At 39.3% G+C, this 22,692-nt stretch overlaps 1 protein-coding gene across 2 annotated transcripts in view; it reads left to right on the forward strand.

Moving 5' to 3' along the window:
• The first annotated feature begins 9,250 nt into the window (after positions 1-9,250).
• DOK6 (docking protein 6) overlaps positions 9,251-22,692 on the forward strand; it is a 419,540-nt gene continuing 406,098 nt past the window's right edge. For both annotated transcript variants that reach the window (XM_068563092.1, XM_068563091.1), the window contains exon 1: positions 9,251-9,555. In XM_068563092.1, coding sequence (XP_068419193.1) covers positions 9,490-9,555 — 66 coding nt within the window. In that variant the 5' untranslated portion in view covers positions 9,251-9,489. The remainder of the gene's footprint in view (positions 9,556-22,692) is intronic.

A 22,692-nucleotide genomic window follows, 5' to 3' on the forward strand; every position in this document is an offset into this window, starting at 1 on the left:
TTGGCCTACTTTTTCAGCTATATGCTAAAGATATGCAAAAAAATGCAACTTATTACTAAAAATAACGGGTAATTAATCAGAAAAAAAATAGACCTACATCTAGTAAACATAATCAAAAGAAAGGAACTCAAAATATTAGAAACAAGAAAGGGACTAGAAGCGCAAATATCAGAGATTTTTTAACTGTACACACAACACAAAATATTAACTTAAAATCATGAATATATTTGTGATGTATTATATAAATCACTAAAATTGTCAGATAAAGATTTACCATATCTGGAGAGACCATTAAAATCAGAAATCATTTAAAATGATAAAATAATTAACTTTTCAAATATGTGAGACCAAAGATGCTGTCAAACTTCCATAGAGCAGATAATTTTTATATTTAAAATGTTTCTGAGCACACGAAGAGGAATAAAACTTTCTATATCTTTTTCTTTTTTTTAAGACACACAGGATACCTACACAAAAGTACAGACTAATCACACTAATCAATGGTAAATTACTACCCCATCAAATTGAGAACTTTATTAAATAAATGATTAAATATGATCAAGTAAGCTGTATTTTAGAAATTCAAACTTGGGTCAATACTCATAAATATATTAATATACTTAGCTTATCATACTTGAGATACAAGTTATATTTTATGATCTTGATAGATATGAAGACATATTTAGTAAAATTTAATAAACTTTTCTGAGTAAGGAACACTTCATAACATAAGAATTGGGAAGTACTACTTTTATCTCAGTCAACATTCAACATCTGAATAACACTCCCTCCCCAAATTCTCATTTAATCAAAAATATTTTTGTGACTGCTTTATCTTCTATCTTTTAACATTGTTCCAGAAGTTATATCCATTGCAACAAAATAAGAAAAATAGTAAAAATATTGAACAGGACATAAAATTATTTTTATTTGAATAAGAAATGCAAGAGAATAAATTTAAATGAATTATAAATAATAAGAGATTTCAGTGATACGTCTATAAGAGGATTTCTAATAATCTAATATAATGATCAGTTATACAGTTTAATAAAGGAAATAATATTTATGACAGCCAAAAAAAAAAAAAAGCACCAAAGTATGAGCTTAAAATGCATAAATATAATACTTACAAAAGAAAACTGCAAAATTTTATCAAGGCGCATGACTTGTGGAAGGAAAAAGCAAAGTCATGTTTCTAAGTGGGAAAATTCAATATTTTAAATATATGCAGTCCCTCGAATTTCACTGAAAAAATTTACAAAATTCCAAGCAAGTCCAGTGAGAAATTTGGTGGCAAAATTTGTAGGAGAATAACACTTCAGTATCACAAATTTTGATAAAGAAAAAAATAACGCATTGGGGTGAAGAGTGGACTTGCACTGCCAGATGTTAATGCACATTATAAGGGCACAATGAATAAAATTTCATGGTTGTAAAATAACATAGACTATTCTGTTCTGTTGAATAGGAGGTACAAAAACAAGGGGATGTATATTCCTTTATAGTATATAATATTGGGGCAATTCAAATTCAATAAGCACGATTAAACATTAGAAGAAATATAGTCATATCAGCACTCCCTCCAGTAAGCCTAAATAGATTAAAATTTGAATATAAAAATCTTCAATTATAAATGCTTTATAAAGGTAGAGGTAGATGTCTGTACCATGGTATTGGTGTGGGCAAGGAACATAATTTGAATATACCAATCCTCTCACATAAAGAAAGATGGCAACTGGGCTAGAAAGGCAAAAAAAACTATACACAGTTTCCTTAACTAGGTGACAAGATGGACAACAGAATCTGCAATGAGAGAGTACATCCCGTCACCTACAGGAACAAGAGTCTCAACACAGGAGTGGTTGTGTAAGAGAAACAAGAGGAAAAGAAGGATCTTGGATCTAAGAATAAAAAACCCCCAAATGCACCCAAACAGCACACTTTCAAGGGTCCCCACTCAGAGTAGAGGGTGAGGCAGACCAATCTGAGAACAACTGAAGAAACAATAGATAAAAAGTTGGAGGTTCAGATGTTCCAAAGTTCATGGAGTATATGAGGATGTAGGTAACGGTATAAGTGAAGTAAGTGACTTGGGCCTTGGTACTCTTTGAAAGACAAAGCCTTAAAAAAAAACTATTGGGAATAGAATAAAAGTGAACCAGGAGAGGAATTCTAACAGTATGGAAAGAAAGAAGGTTCAAATATTAGGAAAGGAGGAGACCTGAGTAGGAGTGATATTGTTGACTTAGAATAAGAAATGTATATTTGGTCTTCTACCTGGTTCTAGTGCAGAGATTCTAAAACCCTTGGAATTTCCTAAGTAGGAGAAAGGTCATAGTTTCTTTTGTCATGTTAATGAGGTGACTTTGAAATGCCCCTAGGTCATCTAAGGGTGGGGGCTGGTTGCCAGGAGAACCAACCCTGTGATTGGAGGTTTGGAATTTTCAGACCCACCACTTGACCTCCCAGGGAGAGGAAAGGGGCTGGAGGTTAAGTCAGTTGCCAGTGGTCAATGATTTAATCAATCGTGCCTATGTAATGGAGGCTCCATAAAAACCCCAAATGATGGGATTTGGAGAGCTTCTAGGTTGGTGAACATGTGGAGGTGCTGGGGGAGCAGTGTGATCCTGCAGAGATGTCCCCATGTCTTGTCCTATGCATCTCTTTTGTCTGGCTGTTCCTGAGTTACATCCTTTTATAATAAACCAGTAATCTAGTAAGTAAAATGCTTCTCTGAGTTCTGTGAGCCACTCTAGCAAATGAATCCAATCAAACTGGAGGAGGGGGCCTTGGAAAACTCTGATTAATAAGCCAGTTGGTCAGAAGTACAGGTAACCACCCATCTCACACCTGAAGATGGTTGGGGGGCAGTCTTGTAGGAATCAGATTCCTTAACCTGTGGAATATTGATGGTATCTCTGGGTAGATAGTGTCAGAACTGAGTTGAATTGTAGGACGCCCAGCTGGTGTCCTGAGTATTGTGAGCTGGTGTGAGGACCTCCCCTCCCCCAACCTGACTTCACATCGAATTGGTGCCAGAACCAATTTAGTAGGTAAATCACAGAATGTCTTAAGGTGGATACATTGAGAAGCTACATCTTTTTTTTTTTTTTTTTTTTAATGAAAGCTTCTTTCTTTCTGTCTTTCTTTTTGGCTGTGTTGGGTCTTCGTTTCTGTGCGAGGGCTTTCTCTAGTTGTGGCAAGCGGGGGCCACTCTTCATCGCGGTGCGCGGGCCTCTCACTATCGCCGCCTCTCTTGTTGCGGAGCACAGGCTCCAGACGCGCAGGCTCAGTAGTTGTGGCTCACGGGCCTAGTTGCTCCGCGGCATGTGGGATCTTCCCAGACCAGGGCTCGAACCTGTGTCCCCTGCATTGGCAGGCAGATTCTCAACCACTGCGCCACCAGGGAAGCCCGAAGCTACATCTTTTGACTGCCTTATGGTACAAATGAAGAAGGCCAGGGATATCCTAACTCAGCCTCTCCCCTGATAAACAAAACTTATCCTTAAAATAAGGGAAAACCTGATTCATTAAAAGTTAGCAAAAGAAAAAGACTGCCGTGTATTTTATATTTGTAGTATTTTGAGCTTTTACATGGATTGGATAATACTTTTAGATGGCACCATTGAGGAAGGGGTATGTTCATTTTGCCTATGAAAGAGCGAGGAGAGATCCCTGGGAGAACAAGAGGAGACATCCATGTTGTTTTGATAACCTAATCTGGAAGGTGACATCTCATCACTTCTGCCATACCGTGTGTGCTAGAATTCATCCAACAAATCCAGCCCACACTCAAGGAGAGAACATTACAAGGAGGTGGGGATCTTTGTGACCCGTTTTCGAAGCTGACTGCTACAGTATGCCCTTTGGATTCCAATGATTCATGTTCCTCTCATACAAAATATGCTTACCCCTCCCAAGAACCCTCAGATTCTCCTCTCTTTAGACCATGAGCTCAAAGCACCAAATCTTGTCATATAGAACAGGTGCTGGTGTCTGTGTGGGGCTTCTTCTAGGCTCTTAATTCCTCCCTCTGAGTCATCAGTCATATTTACTTTTTCATGAAAGGTAGTTTTTTGTTTGTTTGATTGTTTTTCTGCTGAGCTTTTCTCTCCAACTGCTTCCTGCTAGCAGAATATTGGGAGTCCAAGTGTCTCTCATTCTGGGTGATCTTTGTCTGTTAATGTTCCTGCATATATAACTCTTTTAAGAACTTTGTGGGTTTCTTGTGAATCTCTTTATTCTATTAGAGCACATCCAGAGCACAGCCATAAAAATTTGGTCTAAAGATACAGCCAAGGATGTGACTAAAATCATTAATTTTCTGAAATCTTAAAAAAAAATACATATTTTTCAGTCACATCCTTGGCTGTATCTTTAGACCAAATTTTCAGAGCAGTGCCCAAGGTTAGATCTTTGTTCAGAAGCCATTTCTTAATTTTGGCACTGTTGTGGCTTGGAAAGGCTGAGAATATTAAAAAACATCAGTTCTTGGCTTCTTTTTTTTTAATGGTCCTTCCCTCAATTTATCTCTCTCCTTTCTCATTTTACTAAATAGCAAGAAGAAAGAGGCTGCCCCACCAGCACTTTGCCTGGAAATATTCTTATCTTGATGACACAGTTTATTAGGTACATTTTCTAGTTTCTACATAGTTGCAAGAATCTGTATTGCTAAGTTTCGTCCACTACATACATAACCAGAATGCTCCTTCCTCCAATAATATTTTTCTCAGTTTTTGTAAGATCTCACTCACAGTGTCCTCAGTCTTCAAAATTTGGCAAACAGTGTGTGCAAGTTACTTTACGCTTTCACCAGTACTCTTCTCAAGACCACTGATGGATTCCAAAGCCATTCCCAAATTTTACAGTTTTTGTTTGAGGCAGTACCCTACTTCCACATACTAAAATCTACTTTAGTTATCCATTTATGCATAACAATAACAAGTCATCCCCAAAATTAGCAGATGAAAACAAGCATGTGTTATAGCTTCTGTTACTTAGAAACAACTAGTAGCAACTTAGGTGGCTGGTTCTGAATCTGGGTCTCTCTCTCAAAGTGTCAGCCAGGGTGGAGTCTTTAAAGGCTTCACTGAGGAGAATCCATGTGTGAGGGTACTCACAGCTGTTGGAAAGCCTCAGAAGATCTACCTCCAGGCTGATAATACATGGGCCTGTCCACAGGATTGCTTCATATTGTGGCAGCTGGCTTCCCCCAGAGCGAGCAATCCAACAAAGATCACCCAAGAGAGAAGCCACAGTCTTTTATAACCTAATCTAGGAAGGACACTCCATCACGTCTGCCATTCCATTCACTAGAAGTTAGTCAAAAAATCCAAGCCAGACTCAGTAGGAGGATTACATGGGCCATCATACCAAGAGTTGGGGATCTTTGGGTCCCGGTTTAGAGACTGTGTACTATAGTGATAAAGTGTGAATAGTATGCAATTTTTTTGGTAAGTAAAATAGAAATAGGAGCACATATGTGTCTTATATAGTCAAAAAGCAGCAATGGAAAGATAAACCCAAAACTAATAAAAATGGTTTCCTAAAAAGAGAAGTAGAAAGCAGAAGGAAGGGACAGAAATCAAAGCTGTATCTCTCAATGCAACTTGTTTGGTAGGTTTGACTCTGGAAATTTGTGAGTATTTCACATAATGAAACCTCAAAAGAAAAGAAGCAATCCTTAAATATGGAATCTGTCAACATTAATTTGAATTGGAAATATTTGTAAAAACTGAGAATTTTTCTCTTTTAAAATATATTTCTGAAAGAAAAGTGTTTCATTTCTTGACAACTGAAAGGCTTAGAATCAGTAGCAAAAATAACACCCTAGTAACCAGATTAATGGGAAATGAATTTCCCATTAAAAGGAACAAAGGTTCCTAGAAGAAATAATGGATTCCAGGTCCTGAGTTGGAAATGTACAAGATGAGCCCGGGATATCTTGTGAGTGATCACAGCAAAGCTATTAAGGTTCATGGGTTTTTTGTGATAGAAACACAAAAAATGTCCATTGAAGCAGTTCCTTTTGGTCAAGGATGGAGCAATTCAAACAGCAAAAAGAATAAGGACTGTGATGGATTGAAATACATCACATATACAAAACTCTTTGATGATATTTTAAAGGGAGCAGAGTTTCCTTTTGTGTTTGCTAGAACCCATTCAATATTTCTGAAAAATGGTTGATAAAGGTTAAGAATCAAGCATATTCCCTGCCTTTCTTACAAGGAATCTATTTCAGGGCAATCCTGTAGTTTGCAAAGGAAAGTTTTGTAAGAAAATAGCTTATAGGGGCTTCCCTGGTGGCGCAGTGGTTGAGAATCTGCCTGCCAATGCAGGGGACACGGGTTCAAGCCCTGGTCTGGGAAGATCCCACATGCCACGGAGCAACTGGGCCCGTGAGCCACAATTACTGAGCCTGCGCGTCTGGAGCCTGTGCTCCGCAACAAGAGAGGCCGCGATGGTGAGAGGCCCGCGCACCGCGATGAAGAGTGGTCCCCACTTGCAGCAACTAGAGAAAGCCCTCGCACAGAAAAGAAGACTCAACACAGTCATAAATAAATAAATAAATAAATAAAAGAACGTGAATTTCTAAAAAAAAAAAAAAAAAAGAGATTATTTCTAACCTAACAACATTTCAATAACATTTGTTCATCTTTATTAAGTTATAATTGACAAATAAAATTATGTTTAAAAAAAAAAAAAAAAAAAGAAAATAGCTTATAAATGCAGGAATAAAATCAAATTAGAAAATCAAAATGTTGCAATCCATAATAAAATAATGTATCTAAACCATCATCAGAGGCTGCAAAAGCGATTAGGTGGAAGGTTGGAGGAGAATTTTGTAAGGTATGGATCAGGCTGACAACACTTGATTCCTCTAATCAGTGGGATAGTCAGACATTTTGTTTGCTTTGATGCGATTCAGTAGGGTATATACAGCACCTCATAAATTATTCTTGAAAACAAAAAGAAGAATGTACTCAAATGTCTAAGTCACATTACTAGTTTCGGGCTTAGGTGACTAAAATAAATTATGCCATGAGAGTACAAGCAACCAACCCAGACCTAGAAGAATTTACATGACAAATTTATATTACATAACCTAGTGTTTTCAAGAGGCAAACAAACAATATAAAAAGAGGGGGAGGGTATTTTGTCATAGATACACACACAAATTGCTATACCAGCAATATAAGAATCAAACATAAATATAGGGTAATATTTACATCATATTAGGGTATTATAAAGACCTACATAAGCATATGAACAAAGGCATAATCATTCCATAATCTTTAAAAGCCAGAGTTACCAACCTTACCTTATCCTTGGGTATGCCTTAAGATTGTTGCTGAGACAAAATTAATCCCTGACTTCAAACAGCTTACAATCAATTTGTGGAAACCGATTATTATATAAAGGATGGTGGAAGTTAGTGGTCAGGGAAATTATTGCGGACACAAAACCTTTCTTGAAACTGTGCCTCTGAAACTGAACATCTCTGAGCCTCAGTTTCCTCATCTATTAAATAGCAAGTATCCTTGGGTTGCAAAGAGGACTGAATGGAATCATGTATTTAAAGTATCTGCAAATCGAAAACAGTCTTCACATGAAGAAAAGAAATAACAGCCATGTAGTATACGAAATAGGAACAAATGCGTGGGCTAGACCACGCGCTTCACGTATTTGAAGAAGGGGAATCACACCAAGTTAATAGGGAGTTTATGCAAATTTTCTGCAAGTATCAGAACTTGAACTCATTCTGAGTGGCAGCCTAAGGAGTCTTGCCATGTGATTGGATATATCTGCCCCGGCACCTGGCCCTCTGCATGGCGGATATCCAAACAAATGCTTGCTACATAAATGAATGGATAGGAATAGTGTGCTGTTTAGCCAGGTTAGAGTTTCCGTTAGGTTATATGGGCTCTGGATGGAGACTCTTGCTAATCATGGGACCAAAATCACCTTTGGGGCGCCCATTTGGTAGGGTGAGGGGCATGCTACTTTATCCTTCAGGTTTTGATATTTTTCTCCCCTCAATCAAGTAGTTTCCTTTCTCTCTTACTATTGTCATGTTCCCAATAGGGCTAAGAAATTTAAACTGAGAACATGGAAAAATACTGTTCACCAAAATAAGCAGAAATAAACACGATCTTCTGAACTCTTATTAAACATAGACTCTTTATAAAGAAGTCACTTAGAAAATTTTCAATCATTATACATTATTTTTCTTAATTAGAAACATCCGTACTAACTAGGTATTAAATATCCTTCCCTATAGCAAAAATCCATATATTGTCCCCAACGAACATTTAATACTCCCTCTTTTTTCCTTGAATCTTATAAAACGGATATCATTTTTAGATTAAAATTTCTTTACAACAGAGAATAGCCTACTTCTAAATGTCACGCGTTCCTACATAAAGGGGTCAAAGTTCTTCATTGTTTTGTTTTTACGAGTGGAACATTTCCATAAATCATTTGCATCCACCGGTAACTGCTATGGTCTGCATTTCCCCTAGAAGATGAAAAGCCACGAGCCACTTTTCGTCATAGTTAACTAACACGCGGGCATAAATCACTCCAGCGCTCGCTGCTTCTTCGGGAGAGGACGTAGGAGACCGGGGCCTCGCCTGATTGCTCCAGTCTTTCCAGCAGCAGAGGGATTAGACACATGCGCACGATTGGTCTCTTTGTGTGCACCGGGAAGGGCTTGGCGTCGATTTACACTTCCTAACCTAACGGGGCAAAGACCTGGAGCGCGAGCGTGCGCTCAGGAATAAAAATGCACTGTAAAACACGGCCATGGAAATAACAATTGCCTCGCTCCCGTTGGCCTTCTTCCCTGGGAGCAACCCCACCGCCCTTTCCCCGGTGTCCAGCTTGGGAGTGGAGATTAAGAGCCCGGGAATGAGGAGCCGTGGCCTCAGGAATCCCGCACCCGGGAGAGCGTGGCGGGCACAGGCAGCCGGGGGGGAGCGGGACCCCGGGCGCGGGTGGCGGGAGGAGCTCCCCGCCCGAGTCGCGAGTGATGGGGCGCGTCTTGCGAGTATCTCCCAGCCCAGCCACCCCGCGGGCCAGGGGGAGGGAGCCGGGCGGGCGAGCGAATCGGCCCGCCCCCCCCTCCCGTTCCGCCCCTCCCCCCCGCGCCGGGGAGCCGCGATGGTGCACTCCGGCCAGCTGTGCGCCGCCGAGTGAGGCGCCAGCCCGTGGGTGCTGCCGGGGGCGGCGGCGGCGGCGCGGAGGGGGCGCCCGTAGCGGGCGGCGGCGGGGGGCGAAGGTGAGGACCGGAACGCGGAGGGCGGGCGCTGCTCGCGGCGCCGGGCCGTGTTCCCCGTCCGCGGTCACCCTGCCACCCAGCCTGCGTCCCCGGCGGCGGGAGCTCGGGGGCACCGGGTGGCGGCTGGCGGCGGCCGGCTGGATGCGAGACCTGCGCGGACCCCGTGGCGGACGGCAGCTCTCGACTCGGGGAAGCCGAACGCGCTGGCCATGGCCTCCAACTTTAACGACATAGTCAAGCAGGGCTACGTGAAAATCCGCAGCAGGAAGCTGGGGGTGAGTCGCTCGCTAGGCTTTCTCCTTCCCCTGCGCCCGTTTGGCGCAGCTGGCGATGGGGGGCGGGGCGGGGAGAGGTGACCCACTCGGGGGCAGAGGCAAAGAAGGACCCGGCCCTCCCGCGGACGGCCCGCTTGTTGCTCGGCCGGGCTGGGGGCCCGCACCTGCCTCGCGGGGCTCTGCAGACCCGGCTGAGGGCTCCGGGAGCGCCTGGGTCCCCGTCCTCCTGTGCGCGGCGCTGGTTTAGACCCAGACTGAGAAGTATTGCAGGCGAAAGGGATTGTCAGTTCCGCGATGAATGCGCCCCGGAGGGGGGTTTATATTCAGAGCAGTCCACAGTGCTCTGTTCTCAGGAGTGTGCGCCTTCGGGTACAACTGCTCTGTGTGCAGGACGTGGACACACGCTCTGGTGTGTGTGTGCGTTTAGAATCACCATTTTCCCCGCTTCCCCAGCCCATTTCGAAATTCTCTTTTGATGTCTTGCCTGCGCCCCGCGTCCCTGCCGGCGACTGCCGGCGAGTTTCGTGCTCCCTGAGCAGTTGCCCACGGGCAGGCTCCCCGGCCGTGAGTGCGCCCGGACAGGTGGACCTGCGTCCGCGTGCACGCAGGTGTGTGCTCACGGCCGCTGACACGGGGAGCGTTCGCGACAGAAAAGTTTACGGAGACCTTCTCATGTTTTTTTGAAAGATGCTCTGCCCGACTTGGGAGAGAAATAGTGTAGACCCCCGAGGGTTTAAAACTTCTCCAATGACCGAATGAGTAGGTAAGAGGAAAGCGTAGACGGTCCTAGAGGACCTGGGATGTGGATTGCAGGGAGCAGGAGAGGAGGGGCGGGCACCTGGGCCGAGAGCCGCCCAGAGCGGGCAGACGTGGGGGGACTGTCGGAGCGACGGCAGAGGTCCCCGGGGGAGCGCGCGCTGGGGGAGTGGGCACCCGAGACCAGCCTGGATGGGCCTGTCCAGAGCGCGAGGGAAACTCGATCTGGGGGCCAAAGTGCCCGCTTTCCGGATTCCCTGGATGTCTCTCCACCTCACTCTTCTCAAAGTTCCAGTTCTAAGGAGCTCCGGAATCCTGGGGCAAAGCGGCCTTGAACTAGAACATTCCCTGCCTTCCCTGCTGAATGGATGAATTGCTCTAACTTGGAGAGGGAAAGAGAAGGAGGGAGAACTTCGTTATTCTCATTAAAAAAAAAAAAAAAGAAAGAAAGAAAATAAATGCTAAACGTATCGTTAGAAAACTAAGGTAGGGTAGAGTCCCTAAAAGAGGAAGGGTCACCTCGCACCCAGAAGCCTCTTTGCGCGAGTTGGTGGACGCAGGTATTGGGGGAGGAGGCAGGGGACAAGGCAGACTTGCCTTTTCGTGCTGCCCCCGTTGGGTTTCACGTTCGAGATGCAGACTGTACCCCAAGGACACACGGGACCCATTCTCGAACTTCAGCAGATCTGTAGAAGTGGGGAGTACAAACCTGGGTGAGGACAAAGCTCCCCTCCCCCCAGCCAGGCGCCTCGGTGCGCTGCTGCGCGCCCCGCCGTGCGAGGGAGGGCAGGCGCGGCGTGCAGACCCTCGGCCAGGTTTCAAGGGCCGCTCCTGGGTAGAAGAATGCGCCTCATTCTTTCCCAGGGAGAGAAGGAAGAACCCTCGTGAAAAGCTGCAGTTGTCCGGCAGGCTGGTGGCTTCTCGCGGCCGGGACGTATTGCTTAAATCTGTCACCCTTACAGCCATCGGCCAAGACAGGAGGTGCGGAGCTAGGGCTTGGGGGCGCGGAGGGGGGGCGGTAAGAACTGTTTCAGGAACTTGACCTTTGAAGCCCTTTGCGCTCCCACGGGGTGCTTGCTCATCATTCTCCCTCTTGCGTCTTCTTGAAATCTCAATTGTGTCTGACACCTCACACGCTATAAGCTAATGGATGATTTAAGTCCCCCGGGGAGATGTGCATCTGCTTCCACAGTCACCGTGTACGTGAAAATCAGACTAAGGAACAGAACGCTGAGAACCCCCCCTAGCGCACTGGGCCTTGGAGTCTATAGGATTCCTCCCCCATCAGAGCTTTCCAGGATTTCATACAATTAAAACTGAATTTGCATCTTAGTTATAAGATAGGATCCAGGGAAAGAGCACTGAATGTTTCTTGGGTAACTATGGCATTTACAGCCTTTGAAATGCCCTTTTAGAACACCATACACCGTTTCCCCCCTAAAGATGTGTGCAGATGTTTATTTCATTTCCAAAGCATCTCTTTCCATACCCACTGTTTAGAGTTATGCATGTGTAAAGGACAGGCTTCACAGAAAACAATAAAAGCATGTTTACTTCAGAGTTTGGTGTTGAAACAGTTTTGCATTGTTTTAATATCAAAATATTAAACTAAATTAACCTTGAGTATTTTGGAGAATATTATTTATTTTGAAAAACTTTAGCAACTTTTCTGTTCAGAATATGCTAGTATTCAGAAGGGTGAATTCCAATGACAGAACTTCACACAAATGATTCTGTGAAGCTTAATAAGTTAAATGGGTCCCGTAAGATAGTAAAACACTAAGCGAATATCGTGTGCCTTAAAAACGAAAATGTATAATCATACCCAAAATCATAGTTATAGAAATTATCTAAGCATTAGATAATAGGAATCAGTTATAGGAATTATCTAAGCATTAGTTTTCCTAGTTAATAATACATATTCATAATTTTATGGGTTCAGAACTATGAACTTTTCTAAATAAAATAATACTTGGGTTATGTTCAAAATTAAATTTCACAATAAAAAAATTCTAATTAAATATGCACAGATATTTGATTTAGTATGGGTAGAATGCATACTTTCAAGAACCAAATTTTATAGTATTCTAAGGGAGAAAAAGGCCTGGATATGAGGCCAGTTGTATCAGAGATGAAAATGATGACATGAAAATATATTTTGAGATAAAATGTTTAATGTGCCCTTTACTCCTCACAAGTTAGTGCTTATTATTATGCTGAATGAGGGCAGAAAAGCATTTCCTGCCCTCTAGGCAGTGGGGCAGCCCTTCCAGAGGTGCTTCCAGGTCAAAGTGTTTGAAAGGGCCCCTGCCTTGTGTCTTTTTGTGTCTTTTTACAGAACCTAGTGCTACCTGTTGAGGATAATTCCTTAGCCAAATAGTTGGGTGAAGTAGTAAGTGTTAAACATTTTTTTTGTTGTTTGCTTTCAAATTTGTCTTGGATCATTAATCAGTTTTTCTTCCATTTAGGAAAATAATTTTGAGAAAAAATAGAATCATCTTCCTGAATATTACTCTTGTCGTTTAAAAAATATGCTTGTTAAGTCATTATTTATTTATTTATTTTTGGCTGCGTTAGGTCTTTTTTTTTTTTTTTTTTTTTTTTGCGTTAGGTCTTCATTGCAGCACGCGGGCTTTTCTCTAGTTGTGGCGAGCGTGGGCTACTCTTCGCTGCGGTGCGTGGGCTTCTCATTGCGGTGGCTTCTCTTGTTGCGGAGCACGGGCTCTCGGAGCGCGGGCTTAAGTAGTTGTGGCTTGCGCGCTTCCGTAGTTGTGGCTTGCGGGCTCTAGAGCGCAGGCTCAGTCGTTGTGGTGCACGGGATTGGTTGCTCCAAGGCATGTGGGATCTTCCCGGACCAGGAATGGAACCCGTGTCCCCAGCGTTGACAGGCGGATTCTTAACCACTGCATCACGAGGGAAGTCCCAGTTATTACATTTTTGAACGTATTAAATCATTAAAAGTATAATGACGACTCTTATAAAGAATCATTTCTTTAAATTCTCTATTAATTTTTCATTATATTACATTACCATTTCTATGAATATATTGTTTTCCTTTTGCAGGATTTAAAAGCCATTACTGTAGTTTAGTTCTTCTCACCATCTTATCTGTTGCATGATTAATATTATAATTCACAAGATACCATGGTGGCCAGTATTCTTTTTTTTTTTTTTTAAGAAAAGAGTACTTAAAAACTCTAATAAAAATAAAACAAAGCAAATGCTTTCTGGTCAATATTGTTTGTCTCTTAGCCTTGATTATCTATTTTTCTTCTGACCTCTAATAGGTTAAATTTAGTCAGCAAGGCATATATTGCAAAATATCCAACCTGTTCTTGGTTTGCAGATAAACTAAGAACACAATTGCTGAAACTGTTACTAACTTTATATGGGGCTTATTGACTCTATAAATGTAGCAAAAGTCAATGCAGCATTATGCAGTGACATCACCATATCATTACCATCATTGCCACCAGTGTACAAATTCCAGACTGCAAATAGTCTACAGTAATTCTGCAGTTTGACTGCTTCTAGACTCTCACATCATTGTTTTCAAGGAATTCTATTCAAATACATCATTGTGAATACTCACAGGCACGTTGTGCATAGACAAGTAGTATTTTATATAGCTTTTTTTTTCTAGTTCTTACTCAAAGTTAGGTGAGAGATTTGATTAGTATGTGTGGGTATTGAAGGAGTGTCTCAGGATAGGGTGGTATTACATATTCAACAAACGGTCAAATCATGGAGCAGCTACTGTTTATCAGGTGGTGTACACTAGGGGTGTGTGTGTGTGTGTGTGTGTGTGTGTGTGTGTGTGTGTGTGTGAATATTCCAGAGTCATGTCACATTAAGTCAAGGTTGTTAAACAGTGGATACCTCCTATATCACCACCGCTCATGGTACACTAGGTCAGTAATAATCACCTTTTCCCCACCTGGCTATAAGGGAAGCAGGGAAATATAGAGCACAATTTTGGAGTATTTGATGAGCACCAACTTTATGAGCTAATCATCTATTCAGGATTTTCCCTTTTGCATAGTCTCCATTTGTTTTAACAACTTATTGTGGATTCATCTATCTCATGCCCTCTCTCCCTCCTTGATTAAAACCTTGAGACACCCCCATACCTGGTTTGATGATTATTTATCTGCTTCTCGTAAACTTTTCTGAATTTTCCTGTCCTTTTACAAATAGCTTTTATCTGATGATGGAAGAGAGTAGTTTTCATGAGAGATGTTTTTGAAAATTTATCCCTTTATAGAATCTCCCTCATTAATATATATGGGAATTTTTGTGGGTGCATTTGCATCATTTTTGGTCCATAGAGCATTTAAAAATTTCTCTGGTCTCCCAAATCTCTAGAAACTATTTGGTGAAGAGAGATTATATCATGTATGAAATGCATTACCAGTTTGCCAAGAATTAGATACAATAAATGTATTTAAGATAAGATATATAAATAACAATAATTCTGACCATTCAAAAGTTCAAAAGAATTTTCAGGATCATTACCTCAGATATGAGTTCTCAATTTAAGTATTTAAGATGTAGAAGTTGTATTGGGTGCCTTTAAATCTTTACCCATTTGTGAATATTGTATATCCTGGGCATTTTGCTTTCTGAAATGGATCCATTATATCCATGGTGATTTATCATTTACCTCTTTCTCATTAAATATGGATTTAGAATGTATAAAAATTTTAATTATTTGAGCTCTCTTTCTCTTTCAGATTTTTATTTTTGGTGACTATTATGTATACGTTCAACATGTGTACATACCACTTATTTCTGTATCTATGTATATGTCTACAAAAATCACTTGTTTTAGAATTTTAGAGTAGAAAATGGTCTTGTATACCTTCTATTCAATCTCTCTATACTAATTTATTTGCAACCGTAGTTTGTGTATATGACATTTTAGCTATTCTAAGAAATTCTATTATCTGAATTAGTGAGACTTCTTCCTTTTTAAAACATCCCTATGTATGCATATGGGCATGCCTGAGTTTCTTTGAATTTTCAAAACTTAAAGCCAAAAGCAAAGACAATAAAAGTAAGCCTAACTGTAAAAACCAAAGCCAGACATTTTGCTGGCTTTGATATTAAATGATTATGCCCATGCAATACCTGAGGGAAGCCATTAAATCAGGGGTGAGATATAAGAGTTCACATCTCAGGTTTTGACTTGCTAGGTTTACAGATGACTGCTGTCAAGGTGAACTTTAAAAGATGGCATTCCCTCAGATAACAAAGATTTTACTCAGTACTCAGGGAAATCTTTTAAATGACAAAAATAGCGTAATCAAACAGTAGTCAACTATCTTTGTAAGTTTTACATTCCCAATTTCCTTAAAAGTATTTCAGAAGTGCTCGATAATGGTTGACATTGGGGATGAGTATAAAATAACATGAGTATAAAATAACATGACATTGGGGATGAGTATAAAATAACATATGTATTTGAAATAGGTGTCATTGTTTTGAAGTATTTTTATTCTAATGTGTTGTTCTATTTGGGTCATAAGCCATGTGACTACTACTGAGTAAGACTATTAAGTATTCCTATCGTTGGTCTGTTTCTGTTTCCATCCACTTCATTTTAGACACTGTAGAATTTAAAAAGCAAGCAATACAAATAAAAGCTACCTGTATTCCCACCATCTACAGATCATCTCTAGATTTTGTAAATTTTGAAGTGCTAGTTTAAAGGAAAAAGTAATTTCTACCAATTGAGACAAACTAACTAATATAGAGTATACTATAGCTTCTTTGCCTTCAGTTTGTAGCTTTTGCTTCATTTTACTCATGGTATTTTCTTTATTCTTCAAGCTCTGGGTAACTTGTCCAGAGAGGCCAAGAATTCTAGGTAGAGAACATTTTCGTTAACTTGCTGCATAAATCTCTATTAGTTTTTTTTTTTTTAACATCTTTATTGGAGTATAATTGCTTTACAATGGTGTCCATTAGTTTTTATTTTAAGATACAGAGCAGGATTATCTTCTGAGTAATTCATTTTTACATTATAACACTACTTCCCACTGAGAATATTGCACCTGTCAGTCAAATTGGATGGAATAAGGAATGATATTTTGTTATTAGCAGAGAACAGCAATTCATTTAATAAAGAAAACTATTCTCATGTTATTTGAAATGAATGGTGGTTGTAATCTTTGAACATGTGCAAAGTGTTTTGCCTGCTATTTTACTGAATCCATTGCATAAAGCTTGGCTTAACAGTAAAATGACTTGGAGGACAAATACAGTGAAGTTTAATTTGAGACTTATTAAAAAAATTGATTAATTAATTTATTTTTGGCTGCGTTGGGTCTTTGTTGCCATGCTCAGGCTTCTCTTTGCGGTGGCTTCTCTTGTTGCAGGGCACGGGCTCTTGGCACGTGGGTTTCAGTAGTTCTGGCATGTGGGCTCAGTAGTTGTGGCTCACGGGCTCTAGAGTGCAGGCTCAGTAGCTCTGGTGCATGGGCTTAGTTGCTCCGTGGCATGTGGGATCTTCCCAGACCAGGGCTCGAACCCATAGTCCCCTGCATTGGCAGACGGATTCTTAACAACTGTGCCACCAGGGAAGCCCTAATTTGAGACTGTATAATAGTAACATAATCATGTTGCATTGGGTGTACCATGCATTTTACAGCTTATAAAGAATTTTCACGTATATTTTATAATTCTCCCAGCATACTTTTGAAAGTATATTTAGTTTTTAACCCCATTTTATACATAAGCTAAAATTTAAAAGAAGTAAAATGAATCAGCCAGGGCTACAGAGATACAGATTGGGTTTGTATGTGTGAGTGCGTATACTCAAATCTAGGTTTTATAACTTCAAGTTCAGTGTTATATCTACTATGAACAGTTTCCACTTTGCAAAATATGTAGACAGGTAGTAACAGCTATGTGTACTATTCGAAGTAAATGTGTTTTCTTTAATTGATAACATAGTGTAAAGCAAATATTATCATTCACTTAGCCTTAAACTATCTGTATTGCATATAAAAGTGTGTTGGCAGGCGGGAGGTGATGTAAATGGGTGAAGGAGGTCAAAAGTACAAACTTTCAGTTATTAGATAAATAAGTTCTGAGGATGTAATATATACAATGGTGACTATAGTTAGCAATACTGTATTGTATATTTGAAAGTTGCTAGAAGAGTAGATCTTAAAAGTTCTTATCACAAGAAAAAAATTACAACTGTGTGAGGTTATGGATGTTAACTAAACTTGTTGTGTTGATCAGTTCACAATGTATACATATCAAATCATTATGTTGTATACCTTAAACTTATACAAAGTTATATGTCAATTATATCTCAATAAAGCTGGAAAAAAAGAGCTATGTAATGAAAGAATGTATGCCACAGTAAGGAGGTCCTATACAGATGTTTCTCCAGGCCACTTGAATGGCCTTGATTTCATTTTCATTGTACCATCTAAAACCCAGCTAAATCTCTTCTTTTACGAAAGGAAAACAGGCTTCAAAAACTGACAGTGTCCTGGTAGAATTTAAAATGTTTTAAAAATATTTAAATCTATTTATTTTACCATTATCTTTCTTTATGAAAAACCATCTTTTATTTAAGGTTGTCATGTAAAAGCTTATGTTTGAATGAACTTACTGAAAACTGAGTTTATTTAAAGAAAAACACAAGTAAAAAATAATAAACATTTACTGGGATCTGGCAAATCAAAAGGTGACATAGTTATGCAGCAAAAAGTGTGATTGTGTTACCCTGTTGCCTTAATATCAGGCAGCACTGAAGTATACCGTGAACTCTGAGAGGCTGGGGTGGGTTGTGTGTTTATTTGTGTGGCTTGCTACTTTTAAGTGGCAGGAATTGAAATAGATGCACTGAAATGATGTTCCTTTTTTTTTTCCCTTAGTTTCCTTATTTTTTTAAATTGGCTATATGCCTTTGTCACCTACATTTGTAAACTTTTATGTAAGATGTATTGCATGTGTAAACATGTGTAGTTATTTTTCTCCTCATGATTTCTTTGTAAATATGAAATTACTTTTTCTGACCATTCACTATCCTTTTGAATATGCATGTATGTGTGTGTGTGTGTGTATGCGTGTGTACACATGTACACATACATAGATACATGCATATATATAATGTGATATATATGTTATATATTAAATAGAATATGTATATATCTCCAAATGGTCTGTTAGTCCTCATTCACGCTGAATTGTTATCCTTCCTGACTATGTAAAAGCACCTAGCCCAACTCCAGGAGAAGAAAATGTTCACAAAATGTCTTAGCATACTTTTTAAAATATAAATTGTTACATGTTCACATTATACTTTATTTGGAAAAGATATTTGATATTAGTCTAAAATTGAAATTTAGTGTATCTTTCAAAAACTATAACTTTTAAAGGGTGGCAACCAGTAAGAGAAAATTCTGTATTTATCTCTGTCTACATAACTCTAGTGAAACTTCTCACATACTATTCAAGAAAAAGAACAAAAACATACTTTTGACATATTTGAACTTGCTTAGAAAACTATGCCTTTTCATTTAACTTACTAGGGAAAAGGAATACATCTCTCTGAGTGCTTTAAGGACCCTTGCGGCTGTGCTATAGAAAGGACCCATGTCATTTTACTGATGCTTTTATAGACTTCATTACACTTTGGAATCTTTAAGTATTAGCTATGTAATTCTTCTAAATAAAAGTACATCCAGTGCCAAATCATGATGTTTAGCTATAAGGTACCAAATTTATGTATAAGTATGAAATGTACTCTTCTATACATTTAAAACATAACAACTATTTAAACCTCCAAAGGCTACTTAGCACTCATACTGTTGCATCCTGATATTTTGCATAATTCTCTACATTACTTAGCCCTCTATTAAAAAAATGATTCTCAATATTTGTCAGGGACTGCACATTGGAGTCCGTGGGATGGGTGTGGAACGTTGAGGTAAAGGGCCAGAATAAAGGAGCTTGCTCTGTCCTGAGAATCCAGGAAGTCACTGATGTGTTTACAGGAAAGGTTAAATGTTCATTCTCAATTCAGCAACATCCCTGAATCTTGGGTGTGTAGAAAGGATTGTAGTCAAGTAGGACTTTTGGCAAGGAGACCAAATAGGAGTGGATTTTAGTATCCAGAAAAGGCACTGGTAATTCTAGTGGCTAGCTCTGATTGAGAATCACCGATGTAGAAGTATTTTTTTCCAGCACTGAGAAGAAACAATTCTTCAACCTATTATTGTTTGCATTGAGAAGTCAGCTGTCAGTCATATTGCTACCTTTTGGAAAGGATTAGTCATTTTTTCCCTCAGGCTGCTTGTAACTTTCTCTTTTCCTGGTTTTCAAGAGTTTTGCTATCATATGTGGAGGTGTAGTTTTTATTCTGTTCATTATTTTGGGGTCTATAGTGCTTCTTAATTCCATAGCTTGATATCTTCCTGCAGTTCTGAAAAATTATCCACCATTACTCTTTCACATATCAGTTCTGTCCATTTTTTCTCTTCTTCCTTACTCATATGTTAGATCATTTGTACCATACGTCTGTGCCTTTATACCTTTTCTTTTCCCTATTTTTGTGTCTTGAAGATTCAGGATGGATGTTTTCTACTGACATTTCTTCCAGGTCACTAATTTTCTGTTCAGCTGTGAATAATCTACTGTTAAACCTATTCATTATTATCAATTTAAGTAATTTTTTCAGGTCTAGGATTTTCATTTCATTCTAATTTTTAGAATTTCCTATTAAAAATTGTCAGTTTTTATTCTTGGTAGTCTTCAATGCCTTCAGATAGATGATTTTTTGTATTTGTCCAGCTTTTCTTATCAACAGCATGAAGGCTGGCCTAAATTACCTGGTCCACCATTAAGAGGAATGGAGCAGTCCCAGCTGGCTGAGTTTTACAGTGATTTCTTTGTGAGAGCTACAGGCCATGTGGTCCTCTGGAACTCCACTGAGAGCCAAGAGAGTTGGCTGTAGCTCTTCTCTGGTAGTGAGACCCTCTCCCTGTGGTAATTTTGTCTTGAAATATTTTCAGCAGGTTATTTACCTCCACATTAGAACTAGGGTTTGTGATAGTGAAGTTGAAGAAACATGAAGATATTTAAGTGATAGGACTAACTACAACTTTGCAAGTAGTGTACGTGGGTCTAACCTGCCCCTGTATAAAAATGGAGGGAAAACAAGGCAAGGATTCTAAGCCTGCTCTAGGGTTTGACTTAACGAACAAGGCCAAATAGTTCTGCCTCTTAAAACAGTGGTTCTTAGCCCTGGATACACATTGCAATCACAGGAGAGGGGTTTTGAGTTTGTTACTTTGTTTTAGTATTTACTAAATGCAATGACAAGATCGGCTTATTTAGTTGATCTCTGGGCAGTATAATTGTTTTTGTTTGTTTGGATTTGGTTTGGTTTTAATCTACCCAGGTGATTCTAGAATAAGTGAAGTACTTTTCACCAGAAAAAATTTCAAAGCAAGCTGTTTATCACTATATATTACCGTAGAACCCTACTGAACTAGGATAAATAGTTTATAATGTACCTCAAGAAATAGCTAAACCAGTTAACAATACAGTTCAGACATTCATCATTTATTTTTTTCACCCAGCATTTGAATCTGCTTCCAACTATTTGGAGAATAACCCCACATTATGGATGTTGAAGATAGCAAATAATGGCTCACATTGTAGAAGATAAAATACCAAAAATATTATTTTCTCATCTTCCTTGCTACTAGGGTATGAGAAATGAGCTAGTATTGCCAATTACATGTCTAGACATTGAGTTATTGATGAAAGAGGCAACCCAGTGGAGAAGTCTTCACAGGGCACGCAGAATAGTCCTTTCTCCTGGATTAATTTATTGATACAAAAGTAGAAGCAATGCAAACTGTCCAAAAGCAATAGCTTCATAAAGAAACTTTAATAATTTAATGGGTCACTTATGGTTGCTTAGTCTTGAAACTGTTTCTCCAGCCTCTATTCCTGATTTGAGGTAATGAAAAATTGAATAAACGTTTTTCCATCTAAGTCAGCCATTGTCAGCTTTGATTACAACTAATAGCAACTAATACGTCTGATGGATAAAATGGCATTATTGGGAGTGATGCAATTAAATTTTAAAATATACTAAAATCCTATGTATACTAAATATATACTAAAATAACTAATTTTTAGAGTAATGGCTATTAAACAATTGTCCTTAACAATATGTAGACACTAGAATTCATTTTCTGTTGTAGTCACTCCTAGTATGGACGTATAGAGCATAGTTAGTGAATTACTCTGTTCACCCATGGAGAAGTTTAGGAGCTTTAATGGACGTATACATTCAGACCATATATAATTATAAAAAAGTTTGTTCTAGAAGAGGAACCCACACAAATGTACGCAACACATTTTTGACAAAGGTGCAGAAACAATTCAGTGAAGAAAGGATATCTTTCAAATAAATGTTCTGGGAGCAATTGGACATCCAAAGGCAAAATGAATGAATCTCAAAATAAACCTCATACCTTATAGCTCAAAGTAGATTATCGATTTAAATGTTAAAAGTAAAACTATACAATTTCTAACAAAAGGTAAAAGAAAATCTTTGGGAACTAAGACTAGGCAAAGAGTTCTTAGACTTGACATCAAAAGTATGATCCTTAAAAGGAAAACTTGATAAATTAACTTTATAAAAACGAAAAACTTTTGCTTTGTGAAAGAGCCTGTGAAGAGGATTTAAAGAAAGCTATGAGGGGGGGAGATTATTTACAAAGTACATGTCTCTAACAGAGAACTAGAATAAAAAACTCTTAAAACGCTGCAGTTAAATTTAAAACACAATAATCCAGTTAGAAAATGGGCAAAAAACATGAACTGATCCTTCACAAAAGTTGATGTGCAGATGGAAAATAAGCACATGAACAGATGTGCAACATTCTTCGCCACTAGTGAGATGCAAATTAAAACCACCATGAGTTATCAGTAGACACCTATTGGAAAGGCTGAAATGAAAACCTGTGACAACAGCAAATACTGGCAAGAGGCAGAAAACCTGGATCACTCATATGTTGCTGTTGGGAATGTGACATGGTTCAGACACTCGTGAAAACAATGTGGCAGCCTCTTAATTAAACTAATTATGCAATGGCCATACGATCATCAGCGGTACCATCCATTGGACATCTATCCCAGAGTAATGAAAACTTTTGTTCACAGGCAAACCATACACAAATGTTTGTAGCAGATTTATTTGAAATATCCCCAAACTGAAAACGAGCCAGATGTCCATCATTGGGTGAGTGGTTAAACTGTAGGTCATCCACATCATGTAATATTACTCAGCAATAAAAAGGATTAAACCACTGATACCCCTCAAAGATGAATCTTGAGAGAATT

Source organism: Eschrichtius robustus, chromosome 14 (assembly GCF_028021215.1).
Source record: "Eschrichtius robustus isolate mEscRob2 chromosome 14, mEscRob2.pri, whole genome shotgun sequence".
Lineage (NCBI taxonomy): Eukaryota > Metazoa > Chordata > Mammalia > Artiodactyla > Eschrichtiidae > Eschrichtius > Eschrichtius robustus.